At 44.5% G+C, this 23,650-nt stretch overlaps 1 protein-coding gene across 10 annotated transcripts in view; it reads right to left on the bottom strand.

The window, feature by feature from the left end:
- sipa1l3 (signal-induced proliferation-associated 1 like 3) overlaps positions 1–23,650 on the bottom strand; it is a 406,609-nt gene that overhangs the window by 142,014 nt on the left and 240,945 nt on the right. For all 10 annotated transcript variants that reach the window (XM_072274491.1, XM_072274490.1, XM_072274495.1 and 7 more), the window contains 4 exons: positions 22,756–22,859; positions 20,274–20,431; positions 14,459–15,035; positions 11,643–11,917 (listed from right to left, as the gene is read on the bottom strand). In XM_072274491.1, coding sequence (XP_072130592.1) covers positions 11,643–11,917; positions 14,459–15,035; positions 20,274–20,431; positions 22,756–22,859 — 1,114 coding nt within the window. The remainder of the gene's footprint in view (positions 1–11,642; positions 11,918–14,458; positions 15,036–20,273; positions 20,432–22,755; positions 22,860–23,650) is intronic.

The raw sequence follows: 23,650 nt of genomic DNA, 5'->3' as shown, positions 1-23,650 counted from the left end.
CCATTTATCTTTCTCCTGTAGGCTTGGGGTGACTACCTCCCTGTAATATCTGTCTATCGTTTCTTCACTTTCCCTAACAAGCCGAAGGTCATTGAGCCCAGCTCCACTTCCAGTTCCTGTACTGTAATGATCTACGCTCTATGTTCTCTATGTTCTATTTTACTGGTAGGACTACATTTGAAGACCATCAGAACTGCAGCTGCCGAAACTGGAGTTTGTTGGATCATAGAAAGACTTGCATTTAACCTACTGCATATTCTTCCAAAATGTGTGTCAATTGGTTGTTGTGATGTGTCTAGTGTGGTAGTGTAGTGGGTAGTGCTTGTTGTTCTCGCTCTCAGCTTTCACGGCTGGCTTCCAGTCTTGTGAAAAGGACAGCTAAGTGTGTAAGTCTCAACCTGCCAGTACACAGTCTCTCGGGGGGGGGGGGGGCTACTGGTTAGGATTGAAGTAAGCTGCAGAGAGTTGTAAAATTAGTCAGTTCCATCATTATGGACCTCCACCACCAATAACATGTCTTTTTCTCATTGCTACCATCAGGAGCCTAAAGGCACACACTGAATATTTCAGGAACAGCTCCTTCCCCTCTGCCATCGAATTTCTGAATGGACACTACCTCACTACTTCATATTTCTATTTTTGTACCACTTACTTAATTTAACAATTTAATATATATATTTACTGTAATTCACGTTTTTTCCTCTATTATTATGTATTGCATTATACAGCTGCCACAAAGACAACAAATTTCACAACATATGCTGGTAATATTAAACCTGACTCTGATTCTAATTTTCCATCCAAAAACACCCCAGTTGATTTCAAAGTCAAAAGTGGTTTCTTCTGAATGCAAAACAGCTTAGCTTCAACCTGCTGAATTTGGAACACGTTCCACGGCCATTCAGAACAAGTTTGTGCTGTCAAATGGGGCTATAAATGGGCCACTTTGATGCACTTGAACAGGAGTTGGTGGCTTTTGAAGCGGTGCCGATTGAGAAAATTTTGTCAATTGTGCTTCATTTCCTCTCCTCCCCTTCAGTTTCGGCAAGACAAAACTAGCCCCATTACAGCGTGCCACACAAAAAGTTGAAAAGGCAGCTTTGTGTCCCAAGCAGTATTAGAAGAGAAATGAGACACAATGGAATGGATTTAAAAAAATCCCAAATCATCTGGCATTCATTGGTCACGTCTGGGTACAAAGCCCTTTAAGCAATGAGCACACACTACATGCCACTCTGAACTTTTCAGTAAGTTCAGAGGACAAAGCTTCAAGCTAGAAAACATCTTCAAATACAAAAGAAGTGAATAAATCTCTCCAGCCTCAGTTAAACACCTGAGCATCATCCACATCATGATCAATTGAAAGGCCAGGCTGCAGATTTACAACATGACTTTAAACAGGAACAGGATCCCTTGATCCCATTCCACTGTTGCAATTTCTCCTCCTCTTTTCGTATCCTTTCATTTCTTGTTCATGCAACAATCCATCAATCTGATTTGAGCATTCACAGCACGGACAGAGAACTTGCAACATTCTCAGTGAGTGAAAAGGTGTCTCATCTAAACGACCAACTCCTTTATCTGTAACCCTTGTTTCTGGTAACAAGAATCTTGCTTGAGCACACCAAATAGACTTACAGATCATTGCAGCACAGCAAAAGACCCTTTGGTCCATCTAGTCCCTGCTGAATTGGGAGTTTAAGGAGAATTGGTACGTCACGAAAAGCACTCACAAGCTTCTACAGATGTTCCGTGGACAGCACTCTAACTGGCTGCATTGCAGTTCGCCATGGCAGGGCGGGGGAGGCGGGAGGCTACTGCACAGCATCGAAATAAGCATCAGAGAGTTATGACCTTAGTCAGCTCCATCATGGACACTAGACTCGTTCATAGTATCCAGGGCATCTTCAAGGACCGATGCCTCAGAAAGGAGGCATCCATTATTGAGGACCCCACCACCCAGGACGTGCCCTCTTCTCATCGCTACCATCAGGGAGGAGGTACAGGAAACTGAAGACACACACTCAATGATTCAGGAACAGCTTCTTCCCCTCTGCTATCCGATTTCTCAATGGACATTGAACCATGAACACTATGTCACTACTTTTTAAAAATTCTAATTTTTGAACTAATTTAATTGAACTATTTAATATACATATATTCACTGTAATTTACAGTTGTTTTTCTCTGTTATTACGTATTATATTGTATTGTACTGCTGTTGCAAAGACAACAAATTCCACGACATAGGCCTGTGATATTAAACCTGATTTTGACTTATCCAAATTTCTCTGAAATGTTGAAATCGAACCCCCATCCACTACTCTTGCTGGCAGCTCGTTCCGCATTCTCACCACCCTTGACTCTTGGTATCTAACCCGTCAATCCTTTGCAAAATCGTACACATTTCAATACAATCCCTCTTACTCTCCTAATCCCTACTGAATGGAGACTAGTTCTATTTCTTTGTTAGAAGCATTGAATTTGCCAAAATTTCAATACTGAAATCCAGAAATTTGACCTACTGGTAATATGACACCTACTGTGATCTTAAAACCATTTTAAATACCTTACAATTCAAAGATTCAATGGCTCACTTTAATATCAGAGAATGTATACAGTATACAACCTGAAATTCTTACTCTTCACAGATATCCACCAAAAGAAAACCCACAAGAAATGAATGACAGAAAAATATGAGGCCCTCTCCCCCAATGTACAAGCATCCCCTCTCCACCCCCACTTTGCAATCAAGTCCTCAGAGACTATGATCTAGAATCCATCGAAAAACACAGTCCGTCCTAACACTTTGACATCTCAGACAGGCTTTCTCTCTCACTGACGAGGGAGAGAGATATCGCTCCTGCAACAAACCCCTTCCCTCTCCCTCCTGCTACAATCCGCCCCTCCTGCGGCACTTATTCAAGTTCCCCTGACTTGAGGACCAAAAGGAGGGAGAGGAAGGGAACAGGAGGAGCAGAAGGAGGAGGGGGGAGGAGAGGGGAAAAGGAGGGGACAGGGAGGGAGAGGGGGAGGGAGGGAGAGGGGGAAGGAGGAGAGGGGGAAGGGAGGGGGAGGGGGAGGGAGGGGAGAGGGTGGGGAGAGGAGAGGGAGGAGGAGGAGGGGGAAGATAGGGAGGAGGAGAGGAGGGGGTGAGAGGGAGGGGAAAGGGGAGGGAGGGAGAGGAAGGGGAGGGGGAAGATGGGGAGGAGGAGAGGGGAAGGGGGTGAAAGGGAGGGGAAAGTGGAGGGAGGGAGGGGGAGGGAGGGGGAGGGGAGGGGGAAGATGGGGAGGAGGGGAGGGGGAAGATGGGGAGGAGGAGAGGGGAAGGGGAGGAGGAGAGGGGAAGGGGAGGAGGGGGGAGAGGGAGAGGGAGAGAGAGATAGACTTCTTTTGGTAGCAGCATACACTGCTGTCTCGATGTTTCAATCTCTGGTAATGTTTTAGGTGGTGACATCGACGAGGAATTGGGTCATCCACAGGGCCGCACCCCTAAGATATTAAATATCTTAATTTGAAAATAGCAATATGCTGTCAACAGAGCCTAAACCCAGCTCTCTCTTATAAACGTTCTAATCAGGGGTAGCAAGGTAGTAGGTGCCGGAAATCCAAAGCATACAAACACACACAAGACTGAGCAGGCCAGGCAGCATCTATGGAAAAGAGTAAACTGTTGACGTTTTGTGCTGAGACCTTTCATCAGGAGTGAGATAGTGTTTATGAGTTCAATGTCCATTTAGAAATTGAATGGCAGAGGGGAAGAAGGTGTTCCTGAATCACTGAGTGTGCGACTTCAGGCTTCTGTACCTCCTTCCCAACGATAACAATGAGAAGAGGGACAATCGCTTTAGAGCTCCAGTAATCACCGAGTGGGGTTTGATTCCTGCTGTAGGTAAGGAGTTTTGACATTTTCCCTGTGGGTTTCCTCTGGGTGCTCTGGTATCCTCCCACAGTCCAGAGTTGTACAGGTTAGGGTTGGTAAGTTTGTAGGCATGCTCCGTTGGTGCTGGAAGCGTGGCGACACTTGCTGCCCCAGCAAATCCTCAGGCTGCGCTGGTTGTTGGCGCATTTCACTCTATGTTTTGAAGCACATGTGACAAATAAAGCTAATCTTTTAAAGCTAATCTTTAATTGGCTTGTTCGCAGTAAAGGTTATACCTGGCAAACACTCTTCATCATCTGAAAGTCAAAAACAAATTTACTCCCATTTCCCGATTCCAAACAGTATCTGTGCTAAACTTTCCATTGACTTTATTCATCTCAGTCGAAGAGGGGTACCTAACAGACTGCCACTCCTAGCATGGTATCGGACTCAACAGGATGAGAAGCTTGCTGGGGTGGGTAAGCTTTTGAAAGCAGCCACACTTCCACACACAGGCGGGAAGGAGACCGGTCACGTGATTGATTGTGTAATCCTGGCGTTATGCACTGCATAATAATCCCAGGGATAGGCATCATTTCCCAACCTTCAAGTTCCGGGAAATTGTGGCTGCACCCCAGCAGTGCAGGTTTACATAAGAGTTGAGCCTTGTCTCTAAACCTGAAGGATGAGTTTGGGTTGTTTGTATAATCTCCTTCAGGTTTTGACATTAATTTGCAAGGATTACAACGTGCTCTCTACTTTAGAGTGAAGAAAGTAGCTCTTAGCCACATCAAGATCGAAGTGAAGATATGCTTCCTCGTTGTGGTCGAGGGCAGGGTCAGGATGCTTGACAATGACTCCCCTCTGTAAGCATCCGAGAATTCACAGGGGAATCATCAAGCCCACAGGCAGAAGTGACTCAAGCAGTTGTTACATGAAGTTAGTCTAAATTTATTCTAATTAAAGCCATATGGGTTCGGGATTGTAAACCCATCAACTGAGGTGTCTCAAGAAATGGATGCAGCTCCTGGCATCTCCCTTGCCATTCGATGGAAACATTGAGACAGCGCGTGCGGCTGTCGGAGGCCTCCGTATCTCGGCAATCACGCTCTCTCTCTCTCTTTCTCAATGGTGAGACAGAGTTTGCTGATTCTCAACTCAGGGGAACTCGAAATAAGCAAAGCTGCAGACTGTAACATTGAAACAGCGAGCTGTTTGATGGCCTCCCCTCTTGCCGTGGCAGGAGCGATATCTCTGTCTCCCTCTCGAGGGACAGAGAGAGACTGACTGAGATGTTGAAGTGTTGGGAGGGACCGTTTTTTTTGATTGACTCTAGATCAAGGTCTCTTTGGGGACTTTGCTACTACTTGCATGGTGGACGGTGGTGGGGTGTGATACTTTCAGCTGCTTGTGCGTGGGAGGGGAAGGGGGTCTTTGGGGTTCTAATCTTTTTTCTGTCATTCATTCTTTGGGGTTTTTTCTCTCTGTTTCATGGATGTCTGTGAAGAGTAAAGATTTCAGGTTGTATACTGTATATATCCTTGGACATTAAATTGAATCATTGAATCATTCAATAAAAACACGACAGATTGTTTCCTTCAGGCCCTGGTGACGTGGTTGATTGTCCTGCTGCTGTGTAACCCCTAGAACATATTTTCAATTCTGACCCCAGCCTCTGTTTCTGTGTACCTTTTTATGCTGGCATCTTCCCCTTCCTTCTCAGTCATGAAGAAGGGTCTCAGCCCAAAACGTCAGCTGTTTATTCATTTCTATGGACGCTGCTCAACCTGCTGAGTTCCTCCAGCATTTTGCAACTACTGTTAACGTGGAGTTCGCATGTTGAAGATTGGAAGAATATTAGGTTTATTTGTCTCGTGTATTTTGGAAATTACAGTGAAATGCATCATTTGTGTCAAATCAAATCAGTGAGGATTATGCTAGGCAGCCCGCGAGTGTTGCCACACTTCCAGAGCCAGCATAGCTTGCCCACAAGTTACTAACCCTAACTGGTACATCTTTGGAATGTGGGAGGAAACTGAAGCACCCAGAAGAAACACACGCGGCCGCAGGGAGAACATACAATCTCATTACAGATGGAGGCGGGAACTGAATCCCGATTAGTGATCGCTGGGGTTATAAAGCATATGCGCTAACTGTGCTGCACATGTTCTGTGAGTACCAATACTAAGGCAATGATCAGATGGAGACTATGTCGACTGACTGAAGAGCCTTGCACTCAAAGATATGGTATATAAGTCCCTGATGAAGCCCAAAGCATCGACGGCTTATTCCCCTCCATAGACGCTGCCTAACCATCAGCATTTTGTATGTGTTACTCTGGACTTCCAGCACCTGCACAATCTCTTGAGTTTATGGTCTAAAAATTAGATCCTTGCCTTTCAGAAGCAAAGCTTAGCAAAGCTTCTATACAAAGGTGGGTGAAGTTTTGATCTCTCCAATAGAGACAATTAACATTCAATTCAATTCAAGTTTACTTGTCATTCAACCATACATGAACACCCATGAATACAAAAGCAAAATAGGGTACAGGACCTCCTGTAGAGACTGCAACAAGAACTATGTCGGGCAGACAGGATGTAAGCTCTAAACTCGTTTACGGGAACACAAACTGGTGGTATGGAGACATGATCCACTGTCGCTGATCTCAGTACATGAAGACCGAGAAAGACATGACTTTAACGGTACACTGCAGAGTTTCTGGTGCAGGCAAACACGAAGCAAGCAGGAGAACCTTTAGAAGTGTGGTTCTCTTCTTATAATTCTGTAAACAAACCTATCAAGATAGACACCAAATACAAACCCTTAAGAGCCAAAGAAACATGAGCCAATAGAATTCAAAGGTTATCTGATAGGGTAGCCAATCAGGACCGAGGCAAGCGAAAGAGGGCCTATATAAAGGTGAGTACTCCCATACAGAAACACCAGTTACTGTGCACTGAGGTTGTCACCTCGACTGGTGATGAAATGTCTGCAGCTAGTTGCCAAGCCCAGCGAGCACCACAACATCAAACCCATGAATACAACCAAACAGCATTACTCTGGGGCCAAGGTGCAAAACACTGTACCAACAGTCACACACAGCACAAGGTACATATAACACATATAAAATACCAGTAAAACACAGTCACACACAAAAAAAATTATGGTCCACTGCACCGGATCCAGCTTGGACGGTATGCTACACCACCCCCCCAGCAGTCCTGTGGAGCACACTGACTCTGACGCCTCTCTCCTGGGCTGCTGCAAACAGAAGACACCATGGTCTGAAGTCGAGTCCTTGCTATGACTGAGGCTACACAGATCCCCCCGACTACCTCTGCATCTGCCAATAAACCAATGAATTAGACTTGCAAAATTCTGCATCAACAATGTCCAGCAGGGTCTTGCGATCACAAGAAAAGTGGCTAAGGCAAGCACCTGCCGTTACGACTGCACACCTCCTTCATGCAGCAACTCCTCTGACACCTCTCTGTCTCAGGCAGCAGCACGATATACACCAAGCCCAGCTCCTTTAACTTCTCTGCCAACAAGCACCCCACTGACAGGGTAGGCCTGCAGCACTTCCAAGCTTTCAATGTCCTCCCGGGTCTTGCGATCATAAGTTTACAGGAGCCAATACCAGCTCTGGTTGCCCTGAGTGCACCGCCATCTTACCAGAAATACTGAGTTACTTGTAAATGTCATGTATTTTTTTACATAAACATTTTATTAACTAATGGTAAATGGAATCAGTTCACAGAGCTGACACAAACTCACGAAATAGTTCCTATCAAATGACTTAAGTGGTTCAATTTAATATCATATACAACCTAAAACTCTTCAAAGACATTCACAAAATAAGAAATCCCAGGGAATGAATGCTAGAAACGTCCTCCCCCTCCCATCACACAAACAGCAGTAGAAGCATCAACCCTCCCCCTGCCCCTTCCTCCACTCACGCCCCCCCACCCCCCCAAACCATGCATGCAATAGTAGAAGCGACCTTCAAAGAGCCTTCAAAAACTACAGTCCACAACCCAAGTCACTCTCCTACCACAACGAGAGTGGAGACAGGTGACTCGCTATTTCCATGTTACAATCTCAAAGTCAAAGATCCAAACAGTGCCTTTCCTCTTCCTTCATTGTTTTGACTTCAACAGCAGTAAGGTAATGTTGCCACTCTATAAAACCCTGGTTAGACCACACTTGTAATATTGCGTTCAGTTCTGTTTGCTCCATTATAGAAAGAATGTGGAAGCTTTAGAGAGGCTGTAGAGAAGATTTACCAGGATGCTGTCTGGATTAGAGAGCACTTCTTATCAGGATAGCCTGAGCGAACTAGGGCTTTTCTCTTTGGAGTGAAGGAGAAGAGAGATGACTTGATAGAGATGTACAAGATGTTACAAGGTATAGGTACAGTTGAGTGGACAGCCAGAGATCTTTTCTCGGGGTGGAAATGGCAAAATAAAGAGGACATAATTTTAAGGTGTTTGGAAGAGATTACAGGGGGGAGGTCAGAGGTAAGTTTTTTTTTACACATAGGGTGGTGGGTAAATGGAATGTACAAACAGGAGCCATGGTAGAGGCAGATACATTGGGGCAGAGGGTGGTGAATCTGTGGAATTTGTTGCCACGGGCGGCAGTGGAGGTGGAGTCATTGGGTGTATTTAAGGCAGAGATTGATAGGTATCTGAGTAGCCAGGGCATCAAGGGTTACGGTGAGAAGGCGAGGGAGTGGGACTAAATAGGAGAATGGATCCGCTCATGATAAAATGGCGGAGCAGACTCGATGGGCCGAATGGCCGACTTCTGCTTCTTTGTCTTATGGTCTTATGGACATTCAAGAAACTCTTAAGATAGGCTCATGGAGGATAGAAAAATGGAGGGCTATGTGGGAGGGAAGGGTTAGATTGATCTTAGAGTAGATTAAAGGGTCAGCAAGGTAGCGATTAGTTAGCACAACACTTTACAGTACTGGCAACCCGGCGTCAATTCCTGCTGCTGCCTGTAAGGAGTTTGTACGTTCTCTCCGTGACTGTGTGGGTTTCCTCTGGGTGCTCCAGTTTCCTCCCACAGTCCAAAGACATACTGGTAGGTAGGTTAATTGCACATTGTAAATTGTCCCGTGATTAGGCAGCTTGCTGGGCGGTGTGGCTCGAAGGGCCAGAAGGGCCTATTCCCTGTTGTATCCCAATAAACAAATACAGTGGCATGCAAAAGTTTGGGCACCCATGGTCAAGATTTCTGTTACTGTGAATAGCTAAGCGAGTAAAAGATGACCTGATTTCCAGAAGGCATAAAGTTAAAGATGACACATTTCTTTACTATTTTAAGCAAAATTACTTTTTTATTTCCATCTTTTACAGTTTCAAAATAACAAAAAAGGAAAAGGGCCCAAGCAAAAGTTTGTGCACCCTGCATGGTCAGTACTCAGCAACACCAGCTTTGGCAAGTATCACCGCTTGTAAATGCTTTTTGTAGCCAGCTAAGAGTCTTTCAATTCTTGTCTGGGGGATTTTTGCCCATTCTTCCTTGCAAAAGGCTTCTAGTTCTGTGAGATTCTTGGGCTGTCTTGCATGCACTGCTCTTCTGAGGTCTATCCACAGATTTTCAATGATGTTTAGGTCGGGGGACTGTGAGGGCCATGGCAAAACCCTCAGCTTGCGCCTCTCTTAAGGTAGTCCATTGTGGATTTTGAGGTGTGTTTAGGATCATTATCCTGTTGTAGAAGCCATCCTCTTTTCATTTTCAGCTTCTTTACAGACGGTGTGATGTTTGCTTCCAGAATTTGTTGGTATTTAATTGAATTCATTCTTCCCTCTACCAGTGAAATGTTCCCCATGCCACTGGCTGCAACACAAGCCCAAAGCATGATCGATCCACCCCCGTGCTTAACAGTTGGAGAGGTGTTCTTTTCATGAAATTCTGCACCCTCTTTTCTCCAAACATACCTTTGCTCATTGCGGCTAAGAAGCTCTATCTTATCTTCATCAGTCCACAGAACTTGTTTCCAAAATGCATCAGGCTTGTTTAGATGTTCCTTTGCAAACTTCTGATGCCTAATTTTGTGGTGAGGACGCAGGAAAGGTATTCTTCTGATGACTCTTCCCTGAAGGTCATATTTGTGCAGGTGTTGCTGCACAGTAGAACAGTGCACCACCACTCCAGAATCTGCTAAATCTTCCTGAAGGTCTTTTGCAGTCAAAGGGGGGTTTTGATTTTTTGATTTGTCTTTCTAGCAATCCTACGAGCAGTTCTCTCGGAAAGTTTTCTTGGTCTTCCAGACCTCAGCTTGACCTCCACTGTTCCTGTTAACTGCCATTTCTTAATAACATTACAAACTGAGGAAACGGCTACCTGAAAACGCATTGCTATCTTCTTATAGCTTTCTCCTGCTTTGTGGGCATCATTTATTTTAATTTTCAGAGTGCTAGGCAGCTGCTTAGAGGAGCCCATGGCTGCTGATTGTTGGGACAAGGTTTGAGGAATCTGGGTATTTATAAAGCTTTGAAATTTGCATCACCTGGCCTTTCCTAACGATGACTGTGAACAAGCCATAGCCCTAATAAGCTATTTAAGGATCTGAGACCTTGGTAAAAGTTATCTGAGAGCTCAAATCTCTTGGGGAGCCCAAACTTTTGCATGGTGCTCCTTTCCTTTTTTTCACCCTAAAATTGTACAAAACAAAAATAATACACTAATCTTGCTTAAAATGTTGAAAAGAATGTTTCATCTTTAACTTCATGACTTTTGGAGATCAGTTCATCTTCTACTCACAGTAACAGAAATTTTTATTTGTAAATAAATAAATATCGTGGGCCAAAGGGTTGTATTGTACTGTGCTGTGCTATGTTCTAATGCAGGAGTTCCCCACCTGAGGTCCACAGACCCCCCAGTAAATGGCAATGGTCCATGGCATAAAAGAAGGGCTGAACCCCTGTTCCAAGGGTACCAAGGGTTATGGAAAACAGATCAATGGAGTCAGGCCAGAGTCAGCACGATCTCACTAAATGACAGGAGAGAGTCAAAGAGCCTAAAGAATTCTTTCAATTTCCTTCATTGTATATGCAAGCAGTAAAACGAGGCTGTTGATTATGCTGTGGGGGATACATTTTAGGCTGGGGGAGGAGGGAAACCCATAGAGTCCAGGAACAGGCCAAATTAATGTTCGTGACTTGAGTTAAAATACTTTGGATAATTGCACCATCGGTTGATTTTAATTTGCATTCACAGCAGCCTGGCCAGTTTCCAGCAAGGGAAAGGAACAACATTATTCAGCAACAACACTAACAAAAGTGGCGAAAAATGCTAATTCTAGGCAAGTTCATCAGAACATTTGTTCTAATAACATGCAGAATGGGTCCTCATACAAGCTGGAGATACAGGCAGGTTTTCACTGGGTTTGTGATTAGAGCAACACTCACAAAATGCTGGAGGAACTCAGCAGGTCAGGGAGCATCTATGGAGAGGAATAAACAGTCGATGTTTTGGGCCAAGATGAAGGGTCTTGGCCTGAAACCTTGACAGTTTTTCCTTTCCCATGGATGCTGCCTGACCTGCTGAGTTCCTCCAGCATTTTGTGTGTATTTCACTCTGGGCATAGATGCTACCTGACCTGCTGAATACCTCCAGCATTTTGTGTGTGTTGCTCTGACCATCAATATTGCCTAACATGCTGAGTACCTCCAGCATTTTGAGCGTGTAACTCTGGATTTCCAGCATCTGCAGAAAATCTCTTGTGTTTCTGGTTTGTAATTAACCCAGATCCTTTGGAGCTTACCTGCGTGGGCTTCCGTCTTCATGGGGGGGAATGATGACTACCTTCACAGTCACTGACGTTCTCAGCAGGTCAATCATCTGGTCGTGGGTCAGCGTCACAATTGCCACTTTGCAAATTTCCACCAATCTACTTCCCTGCCTCAGTCCCGCTTGCCAAGCAAATCCGTATTCTTCCACTTCAGCCACCGTGCCGTCATACTTGACATGGAAACCAAGCTGCCCGAGGCCATTCCGCCGCAGGGTCATGTCGACAGTCTCACACCCTTTTGCCACAATCTGCAGAGCGAAGGTGGGTAAACAAGAGAACCAGGTTTAATATCACTGGTATACATCGTGAAATTTGTTAACTTTGCGGCAGCAGTACGATGCAATGCATAATAGAGAAACAAACTGAATTACAGAAACTAGTTAAATTAAATAAGTAGTGCAAAAATAGAAATAAAAAAGTAGTGAGGTAGTGTTCATGGGTTCAATGTCCATTCAGAAATCAGATGGCAGAGGGGAAGAAGCTGTTCCTGAATTGTCGAGTGTGTATCTTCAGGCTTCTGTATCTTGATTCTGAGGATAGCAACGAGAAGAGGGCATGTTCTGGGTGAGGGGGGTCCTTACTGATGGGTGCCATCTTCTTGAACTGGAGGGGAATCCCACACGCTGTACCTCCCGTTTCTACCTCCTACCCAAGATCCATAAACTCGTTTGTCCAGGTAGACCCACTGTTTCAGCTTGTTTCTGCTCCACTGAACTTATATCTGCATACCTCAACTCCGTTTTATCCCCCCTAGTTCAGTCCCTTTCTGCCTACATCCGTGACACTTCACATGCTCGGGATCCCTTCAATGATTTCAGGTACCCTGGCTCCCATCATCTTATTTTCACTATGGATGTCTAGTCCCTCTATGCCTCCATCCCCCACAGGGGGGCCTCAAAGCTCTCCATTACTTTCTGGACACCAGACCCAACCAGTTCCCCACCAGCACTCCCCTCCACATGGATGAACTTGTCTTCACTCCTTACACTTTCGCATTTGGCTCCTCCCACCTCCTTCAAACGAAAGATGTAGCCATGGGTCCCAGCTATACCTGCCTGTTTGTCAGCTATGTGGAACAGTCCATGTTACACATGGTGACCGTCCCTCACTTTTCCTATGCTACATTGACAACTGCATTGGTGCTGCTTCCTGCACCTGTGCTGAACTCGTCCACTTTATCCAGCTTCCACCCTGCGCTCAAATTTACCTGGTCCATTTCCGACACCTCCTTCCCCTTTCTCCATCTCACTGTCTCTATCTCTGGAGACAGCTTATCTACTGATATCTATTATAAACCCACAGTCTCTCACAGTTACCTAGCCTAGACTACACCTGGTCCCAGCTTGTTACATGTAAAAACGCCATCCCCTGCTCTCAATTTCTCCGTCTTCGCCACATCTGCTCTCAGGATGAGGCTTTTCATTCCAGAACGAAAGAGATGTCCTCCTTTTTCAAAGAAAGGGGCCCCTTCCTCCACTATCAACACTGTCCTCAACCATATCTCTTCTATTTCACACATGTTGGCTCTTGTCCCATCTTCCCACCACCATACCAGGGACAGGGTTCCTCCTGTCCTCACCTGCCACCTCACCAGCCTCCACGCCCAGCACATAGTTCTCCGTAATTTCGGCCATCTCCAACAGGATTCCACCACCAAGCACATCTTTCCCACCAACCCCCCCTGCCCATTTTCTGCTTTCCCCAGGGATCGCTCCCTACACTACACCCTTGTCCATTTGTCCCACCCCACTGATCTCCCTCCTGGCACTTATCCTTGCAAGCAGAACAAGTGCTACACGTGCCTCTACACCTCCTCCCTCACTCGCATTCAGGGCCCTAAAGAGTCATTCCAGGTGAGGTGACACTTCACCTGTGAGTCTGTTGCGATCATATACTATGTCTGGTGCTCCCCGTATGGCCTCCTGTACATTGGTGAGACCTGACGTAGATTGGGAGGCCGCTTCACCGAGCACCTTCACTCTGTCTGCCAGAAAAAGCGGGATCTCTCAGTGGCCACCCACTTTAATTCTACTCCCCATTCCTGTATGTCCATCCATGGCCTCTCCAACTGTTGTGATTAGGCCACACTTAGCTTGGAGGAACAACACCTTATATTCTGTTTGGCTAGTCTCCAACCTGATGGCATAAACTCAAATTTCGCGAATTTACAGTAATGCCAGCCACACCTCCCTCTCCTTCACCATTTCTCTTCCCCTTTTCCCTCTTTCACCTTATCTCCTTGCTCATCCATTGCCTCCCTCTGGTCCTCCTCCTCCCTTTTCTTTCTTCCATGGCCTTCTGTCTCTTTCACCTATCAACTTCCCAGCTCTTTATTTCATCCCTCCCCCCTACTGGTTTCAACTATCACCTTGTGATTCTCTCTCCCCTCCCCACACCTGTTAAAACTACTCCTCAGCTTTTTTTCTCCAGTCCTGCTGAAGGGTTCCGGCCTGAAACATCAACAATACTCTTTTCCATAGATGCTGTCTGGCCTGTTGGGTTCCTCCAGCATTTTGTGTATGTTACTTGGATTTTTAACATCCTCAGACTTTCTCTTGTTTGTGATTGATAATGGCTGGGGTCACTCGTTTTGTAAAGACACTGCCCAGAAGCAATCATTTCTGTCCAAACATTTTCCAAGAACAATCATGGTCAAGACCATGATTGCCCACGTCATACAACATGACACAGAATGAATGAATGAGTTGAAGTGCAGGGTGGTCGATATCATTGGAGCACAACCAAAAGTTTCATTCAGAATCTTCAAGCTCTCTCTTATTCCAACTTACTTTCAATCTCTGGACGATCTCCTTAATGTCCTCCACACTCTCTTCCAGTGCACGTATGAATATACAGTCACCTCTCCCGTGGAAAATTTTGATTGTCGACGTGTCAGGTGTCCAGCCTATTACATCGTCACTGAAGCAATTGAATACCACGTCCTTGGTATTCTGCTCAATAACCACGACATACTCAGTGGAGATGCCAAGAATGCACTCCACTTCAATTGCCTGGCTGTAATCCTGCGCATAAACTCGCCACGTGATGGCCCCAGCACTGTGAAGTTCAGCTCCCAGACGGGCTTTTGTCTTCTCTTTCTTCTTCGAGCTCAGCAGTATGAGATTAAACTTTCCGGTAGACTCCACGGGAGTGTTGGTGACACTGTTTTCTGCCAAGTCCTTCAGGTACTCCTGGCGGGTGCGCGTCGCCATGGCATGGAACTTCTCCGACTTGTGTGCTGCATTCTCTCCATTGATGACCTTGGCCAGCAGGAATTCTCTGAAGAGCTCCGACTTGCTGAAGGTGAAACCATTAGGAATGGGTGGACCAAAGATTGGAACATCCTTGGACCTTGTCACTGCCACACTGTGGGGAAAACACAAGCAAAGCATTAAAATAATAAGCCATTATTCTCCGATCTTCCCCCAGTATATTGATTCCTGATGGACTATAAGACATAGGAGCAAAATTAGACCACTTAACTCATTGAATCTCCTCCAGCCTTCCATCATGGCTCAATTCTATTCTCCTACCTTCTCCTTAACCTTTGACACCCTTTCTAATCAAGAACCTATCAACCTCTGGTTTAAATAAGCCCAATGACTTGGTCTCCACAGCTGCCTGTGGCAATGACTTCCACAGATTCACCGCTGGCTGCTGAAAGAAATCTGTTCTAAAGGAATGTCCTTCCATTCTGAAGCTGTGCCCTCTGGTTTTAGACTCCCTGCTGTTGGAAACATACTCCCTAAGTCCACTATATCTAAGCCTTTTAAAATTCGATAGGTTTCAAGGGGATCTCTCCCTCCCACTCAACCTTCTAAATTCCAGGAAATACAACCATTAAACATTTCTCATACCTAACTCTTTCATTCCTGGGGGTATTCTTGTAAGCCTCCTCTGCACACTCTCCAGTGCTAGCACAACCCAAAACTGCTCACAATAATAAGACCATAAGATACAGGAGGAGAGATAGGCCCTTTGGCCATTCGAGCCTGCACTGCCATTTCATCATGGCTGATCAATTTCCCTCTTAGCACCAGTCTCCTGCCCTTCATGCCCTGACTAATCAACTTCTGCCTTAAATATATGTGAAGACTTGGCCCTACAGCTGCCTGTGGCAAAGAATTCCACAGATTCACCACACTCTGGCTAAAGAATTTCCTCCTTATTTCTGTTCTAAATGGATATCCTTCTATATTGAGGCCATGCCACTGGGCCCAGACTCCCCCATCATAGGAACGCAACCTCTCCACGTCCACTCTATAGAAGCCTTACAACTTTCGAAAGGTTTCAGTGAATCCCGCCCCCCCTCGTTCTTCTGAATTCCAGTGGGTACAGGCCCAGAGCCATCAAATGCTCCTCATATGATAAGCCATTCAATGCAGAATCATTCTTGTGAACCTCCTCTGAACCCTCTCCAATGCCAGCATATCATTTCTTAGATAAGGGGCCCAAAACTGTTCCGATACCCCAAGTGAGGCCTCACCTGTGCTTCATAAAGTCTCAACATTACATCCTTGCTTTTATATTCTAGTCCTCTTGAAATGAATTCTAATATCACATGTGCCTTCCTCACCATCGACTCAACCTGCAAATTAACTTTCAGGAAATCCCTTTGCACCTTGGAATTTTCAATTTTCTCTCCGTTTAGAAAATAGTCTGTGCTTTTACTTCTTCTATCAAAATGAATGATCATAAACTTCCTGACACTGTATTCCATCTGCCACTTCTCTGTCCATTCTCCTAATCTGTCCAAGTCCTTGTACAGAGCCCCGCTTCCTCAACACTATCTAACCCTGCATCAATCTTAGTATCATCCGCAAGCTTGGCCACAAAGCTCTATAGGGAGAAGGAAAATGAAGGCTCATAGTGCTGGTAGTTTTCTGACTCCTGAGGCTGGTATGGTAATCCATGACTTGCCATGACCCAACATCCAAAGAGGAAAACTACTAGTTTTCGCTCACCTCTCCTTCCTCATCTCAGGTTCAGTAAGAACACCTCAGCTTTGGTCAACTGCTCAACGGACAATAGGAGAAAGAGTCTCTTGTTCCTCTGCATCTTCATACTTGTCTTGATTCATATTTGCCTTTTTTTGATATTCTTATTTTTTAACTTATTCTAGGACTTTTGAAGAGTCGATTATTATAGTGAATTCTGATTAATTGGGCCATTGGTTAACTGGGGCAGCTGCTTATTTGGGACAACTGCTAAAGAACAAAAACTAAACGAGGAAATAGCCTGATTCCCTTTGTTTATTTGGGACACTATGCCACTTAATTGGGGCAAGAGACTGTTGCCAAACAGTTTCTAACTAGTGTCAGTCACAAGCACTTGTGTGGCCATTACACCACACTGGTAATGGAGAACAGTTTTACCATAGTGCCAGTTGTGTGGGTTTATGTTCAAAAAGCAGTGATTCTTGTCACTGACAGTTGGCAAGAAATAAGCAGAGAGACATTACAGAACTGTTTTACTCACTCCAATTTTAAGCATCCAGGCTTGCAGATGCCAGAAATGGCTGGGAATGAAAATGAAATGATTTTGCTCCTTCAACAAGCTCGGAACTACTAAGTATTTGAAGATATTGACAACTATCTTGAACGTTAGAATGAAAATTAAGATTTGTAAGATACAATCCATTATCCATTTGGAAGGAAGTCCATTATCTAGATGCAGTGTCTGCACTGATTTTGTTCGTTCAAAAGAACGTGTACACTGGTTGAATTCCTCCGTCAATAACTATTAGGAACTAACACACAGTTTTATAGTACTGTAGTAGTAATGGTAGTGTTCTAATTTGTTCTGTATTTCTTTAAATACATAATTTGTTTCTCAGTTAAAGGGTAGTTTGTTTTTTATACCTGTTTTTAACTATTTCCTTGAAAAAGTAGCTAGCCATCCATTTCCTTGTAACTTTGGCTAATTGGGATAGATGCTGAAATGGACCAAAATATACTGGTCCCCATTAGTCCCAACTAATCAGAATTTACTACATTGTGAGAATAAAATGTAAACCACAATACGTTTCACTGATCATCGAACTAGTTGGACCTCATTTTGGAATGCTTTCAATCATTCTGTGTAGCAACAAGGGAAGAGGCTGACCAGATTGCTGGGAGAAAGCTTGGAAAAGTTTGGAATACTGTCCTTGGACGACAGAACATTGAAGCAGGCCTTTTCAAAAGGAGGCAATGTTTGGGTACATGACTTGGGTGATGGGGGTCCCTAATTATATCTGCTGTTCTCCTGCTACAACACCTCATGTAGATCTGCATTAGTGCTTCCATACTAGACTTGATGCAGCCAGTCAATATACTCTCCACCACACACCTAAAGAAGTTTGCCAAAGTTTTAGATGTCATGTTGAATCTGCGCAAACTCCTAAGAAAGTAGTGGCGCTGCTATGCCTTCTTTGTAATTGCACTTACAGTGGCTATAGTAAGCATTCACCAACCCCCCCCGCCCCGGAAGCTTTCATGTTTTATAATTTACAACATTTGTAAATTAACAGAGACAGATTTTCAAAAATTATAATCCTTCCTATAGAGTTATGACCAGAATTCCACACAGATCTCCAGTGTATGTTTTGTAAGGTTTATTTACAGTGCCTATAAAAAGTATACACCACCCTTGGAAGTTTTCATGTTTTATTGTTTTACAACATTGAATCACAGTGGATTTAATTTGGCTTTTTTAACACTGATCAACAGAAAAAGACACTTTTGTGCCAAAGTGAAAATAGATCTCTATAAAGTGATCAAAATTAATTACAAATATAAAACAAAATAATTGATTGTTTAAGTATTCAACCCCTCTAACGTGATACAACGCGTCATCACGGGTGCAGCCAATTGGTTTTAGAAGTCACATAATTAGTTAATTGGAGATCTGTTTTGGGAGACCTTTATGCAGTCAAGATGTTTCAATCAATTGTAATAAAAATACACCTGTATCTGGAAGGTCCAACTGTTGGTCAGCCAGTATCCTGGCAAAAGCTACACAATGAAGACAAAAGAACTCTCCAAGCAACTCTGGAAAAAGGTTATTGAAAAGCACAAGTCAGGAGATGGATACTAGAAAATTTCCAAGTCACTGAATATCCCCTGGAGTACAGTTAAGTCAGTCATCAGGAAATGGAAAGAATGTGGCTCAGCTGTAAATCTGCCTAGAGCAGGCCGTCCTCAGAAGACAGTGAAAAGATGGGGACTAGTGAGGGAGGCCACCAAGAGACCTATGACAACTCTGGAGGAGTTACAAGCTTCAGTGGCTGAGATGGAAGAGACTGCACATACAACAACTGTTGCCCGGGTTCTTCACCAGTCACAGCTTTATGGGAGAGTGACAAAGAAAAAGCCACTGTTGAAAAAAATTTCACATGAAATCTCGGCTTGAGTTTGCCAGAAGGCACGTGGGAGACTCTGAAGTCAGCTGGAAGAAGATTCTATGGCCTGCTGAAACCAAAATTGAGCTGTCGAACAGCGCATATCATCAAAAACACACCATCCCTACCGTGAAGCATGGTGGTGTCTGCATCATACTGTGGGATGCTTCACTGCAGCAGGCCCTGGAAGGCTTGTGAAGGTAGAGGGTAAAATGAATGCAGCAAAATACAGGGAAATCCTGGAGGAAAACCTGATGCAGTCTGCAAGAAAACTACAACTTGGGAGAAGATTTGTTTCCCAGCAAGACAATGACCTCAAGCATAAAGCCAAAGCTACACAGGAATGGCTTAAAAACAACAAAGTTAAGGTCCTGGAGTGACCAAGTCAGAGTCCTGACCTCAACAGAGAATTTATAAATGGACTGCAAAGAGCTGTTCATCACGATCCCCATGCAATCTGAGAGCTCGAGCAGCTTTGTAAAGAATGGGGAAAACTGCAGTGTCCAGCTGTGCAAAGCTGATAGAGACCTGACCACACAGACTCAAGACTGTAATTGCTGTCAAAGGTGCATCGACTGAAAACTGACTTGAAGGAGGTGAATACTTACGCAATCAATTATTTTGTTTTTTATATATTTGTAATCAATTAAAGTCACTTTGTAGAGATCTGTTTTCACTTTGACATGAAAGAGTTTTTTTTTCTCGGTGTCAAAAAAGCCAAATTAAATCCACAGTGTCTCAATGTTGTAAAACAATAAAACATGAAAACTTTCAAGGTGGTGGGGTGAATACTTTTTATAGGCACTCTATGTGCTGGGCCCAGGACAGGTCCTCTGAAATGATAACTCTGATGGATTTAAAGTTGCTGGCCCTCTCTTCCACTGATCCTCCAATGAGGACTGGCTCATGGACCTCTGGTTTCCTCCTCCTGAAGTCTATAATTTGCTCCTTGGTCTTGCTGACATTGAGTTAAAGGTCGTTGCTGTGGCACCACTCAACTGTGCTAATGTTGTGAAAGGAATTCCACGTACTTTCTGTTATTAAGCCCTCACCTCAGTGACATCACTAACACACGTTCACAGTGACATCACTCACCTGTAATACACATTCACAGTGACATCACTCACCTGTAGCACACATTTTCAGTGACGTCACTCACCTGTAACACACATTCTCAGTGACATCACTCACCTGTAACACAAATTCACAGTGACATCACTCACCTGTAGCACACATTCTCAGTGCATGGATTATTGACCCTGACAATGACGAACACATGCTGGAAGTGGGAACGGACAGTCTTTGGTGTGAATGGCAGAGCCCCGGGTTCCTGGAAAATGATGGTGACGATGTCATTGCCGATGTGCCGCTTTCGGAGAAGCTGTGAGAACACACAGGTATTGGCTCATTAACAACGGGCTGCAAAATACTCACTTTGGTACATCGTTTAGCCACTGAATCACAAGGTCATGCAAGTCAGCAAAGTCATAATCAGAGAGAGATACTGTAATTGCCTCGAAACATATAATGAAATGTGTCATTTGTTTCAGATCAAATTAGTGAGGTTGTGCTCGGGGCTGCCCATAAGTGTCACCGTGCTCCTGGCACCAACATAGCACGCCCACAACTTACTAACCCTGACCGTTATTATCTTAACATGCCAGTCCACGGCCATTCTTCTGCCAAGATGAGGCCACCCTCAGGGCGGAGGAGCAACAACTTATATTCTATCTGGGTAGCCTCTACCTGATGGCATGAATATCGAATTTCTCCTTTCAGTAAACAGACTTCCCAACTCCCTCCTGTATTCCCCACTCTGACCTTTTTCACCTTCTCACCTGTCTATCACCTTACGCGAGTCCCTTCCTCCTTCCCTTTCTCCTGTTGTCCACTCTCTCCCTGTACACCTTTTGCCTGTGGGAGGAAACCAGAGTACCCGGAAACCCATGCGATCAAGGGGAGAATGTACAAACTCCCAACAGACAGAAGATGGTACTGTAAAGCCTTGTGCTAATTGCTAGATCTATTATCACCAACATGCATGACATGTAATGTCTTGTTTTAAGGCATCAGTTTATGGCAAGAACACAAAATTACTATAAATTACAAAAATAAGCAGTGCAAAGGAATGTTCATGGTCTCAGACCTCTATATGTAGTTGTATCTGTCGCTACTACCTCTGTGCTTATATCTCTATGCAGATTAGGGCATCATGAGCACTCAGTTTTTAAATATTTATTTAGTGAAACAGCACGGTACGCTATTACTGTAGATCTTTAAATACTATATTTCAACCAACTAACACAGCTGTAAATTATGTAATGATTGATCATTCCAGGTTGAGATTTATTTATCCTGTGTATATACAATGAAATGCACTGTTTGTGTTAACAACCAACATACGTAAGGATGAGCTGGGGTCAGCCTGCAAGTCTCTCCACACGAATGAATCCGGTGCCAACATAGTATGCCCACAATGTTCAGCAGAACAACACAGAACACAACAAGCAACAAAACAACAGCAAAACAGGCCCCGTTCCTCCCTCCCACCCACCCCCTTTATAGGTTTTGTAATTCTTGTCTTGAAGGTATGACAATTTTCCTTCTGTAGGTTTTCACAAATTCATCATATGGAAGTGGTCGTTAGTCTTCTGAGAGCGTCAGCCACTCGGAATCCGATGGTGCCCTCACTAATCAGTGGTAAGATGCATGGCTCCTTGCCCTTCAGCTCAGGCGTACAGAGATCACTGTGTGTGAAGCCCCTGTTAGAATTTTCTCATGAAATCTTGGTCATCGTGCTTTACATAACTCTGTATTCACTTGCAGAACTCAGCAACCAGCGTATTGCTGGATTTATTGTACAACCTTCAGACATACATACCCTCACAAACAAAGCGTGGCATGGTAGCGCAGTGCTCAGCACATGCTTTGCAGTACAAGTGACCTGGATTCAGTTCCCACTGCTGCCCGTAAGTTTGTACTTCCTCTCAGTGACCACGTAGATTTCCTCCAGGTGCTCCAGTTTCCTCCCACAGTCCAAAGATGTCCCGGTTGGTAGGTTAGTTAGTCATTGTAAGTTGTCCCGTGATTAGACTAGCATTAAATCAGAAATTGCTGAGCAGTGTGGCGCGAAGTGCAGGGAGGGCCTACTCCACGCTGTATTGCTAAATAGACAAACATTTCTTTTTGCTTGGTTGTCAGGAATTTGAATGCATTCCTGGAAACGGATGACAGAAGCAAATTCCACAAAAGAAATTTAAAGGCCAATGGGTAAAGTTTGGAGGATGAAACAGTTCCTGGGTTATAGTCAAAGAATGGGGTGGAGAACGGAGCATGCTTTCACATTCAAAGGCATCATGATCAAACAGTCCCCTCATGCTGTGATTTATTTTACAGGTCAGCACGGTAGTGTAGTGGTCAGCACAGCGCTTTGCAGTACAGGTGACCCGGGTCCAATTCCCACTGCTGCCTGTAAAGAGTTTGTACATTCTCCCTGTGACCGCGTGGGTTTCCTCCGGGTGCTCCCGCACTCCAAAGACGTACTGGTTGGTGAGTTGATTAATCATTGTAAATTGTCCCGTAATAGGCTAGGATTAAATCGGGGGTTGTTGAGTAGCAAGGATCAAAGTGCTGGAAAGGCCAACTCCACGCTGTATTTCAATAAAATTAAAAAAAAAGGTAATGGCCATTACAAATATTACCAACCTGCTGCCGATTGTTAGGGGTGTATGGAAGCATGGTGGACACATGGAACATGATCTCATAGTCCAGGTATGTTGTGTAGAGGGAGTGAGTTCCAGTCGAGTCCGCTGAAAATAGAAAACATTTCAATATTACTTTCAAGAACTATCACCAGAAAGAGTAACACCATCAGGACTATCTTATTCACGTCTCATTACTGTCTTATGTCTTATTAGTAAGGAACAGGAGAAGGCAAGACAATGGGGTTGAGAGGGATAATGATTCAGCCAGGATGGAATGGCTGAGCAGACTCAATGGGCTGAATGGTCTATTTGCTCCTATGCCTTATTAACTGCCTGGGGAGCGGACAGGGGAAGAAACATTCAAGATGGCGTGAAGTTTTTGTTTTAATAGGCTAATGGCACTTTCCAGAAGGGAGCTGTGGAGGCCGAGTTATTTAAAGCAGAGGGTGATCTGTTTTTGATTGGTAAGGGTGTCAAAGTTACGAGGAAAAGACAGGAGAATGGAGTTGAGAGGGTTAATAAATCAGCCATGATGGAACGGCAGAGCAGAGTTGCCTAATTCTGCTCTTTTTATGTGTAACTGTATTTTACTACTACTACTACTTTGACCCAGGCCTAGGGGGCCGGTGTCGGGTACGATGACAGACTCTCCACTTCTCCCTCTCCCTCATCAGTGTGTTCAGTTCATCTACATTAGCCGCTCCGCTGTCTTCTAGGAGCGTGTTGACCATAGTCTTGAGAGGGCGCCCAGGGTTCATACTCCCGTGCTTGGGCTCCCATATGCTGACTAGGCTGGCAGGTAGCTCGGGGTGGCGTAGACAGTGCCCCGCTAGTTGCAGTCTTCTCGCCTCGATTTTAGTGGAGAGCATCGGTAGGTTGTTATAGTAAACTGTATT

The sequence above is a fragment of the Mobula birostris genome, chromosome 12 (assembly GCF_030028105.1).
Source record: "Mobula birostris isolate sMobBir1 chromosome 12, sMobBir1.hap1, whole genome shotgun sequence".
Classification (NCBI taxonomy): domain Eukaryota; kingdom Metazoa; phylum Chordata; class Chondrichthyes; order Myliobatiformes; family Myliobatidae; genus Mobula; species Mobula birostris.
Note: the sequence above shows the minus strand (reverse complement) of the source record. Positions and strands in the feature narration are given on the sequence as shown.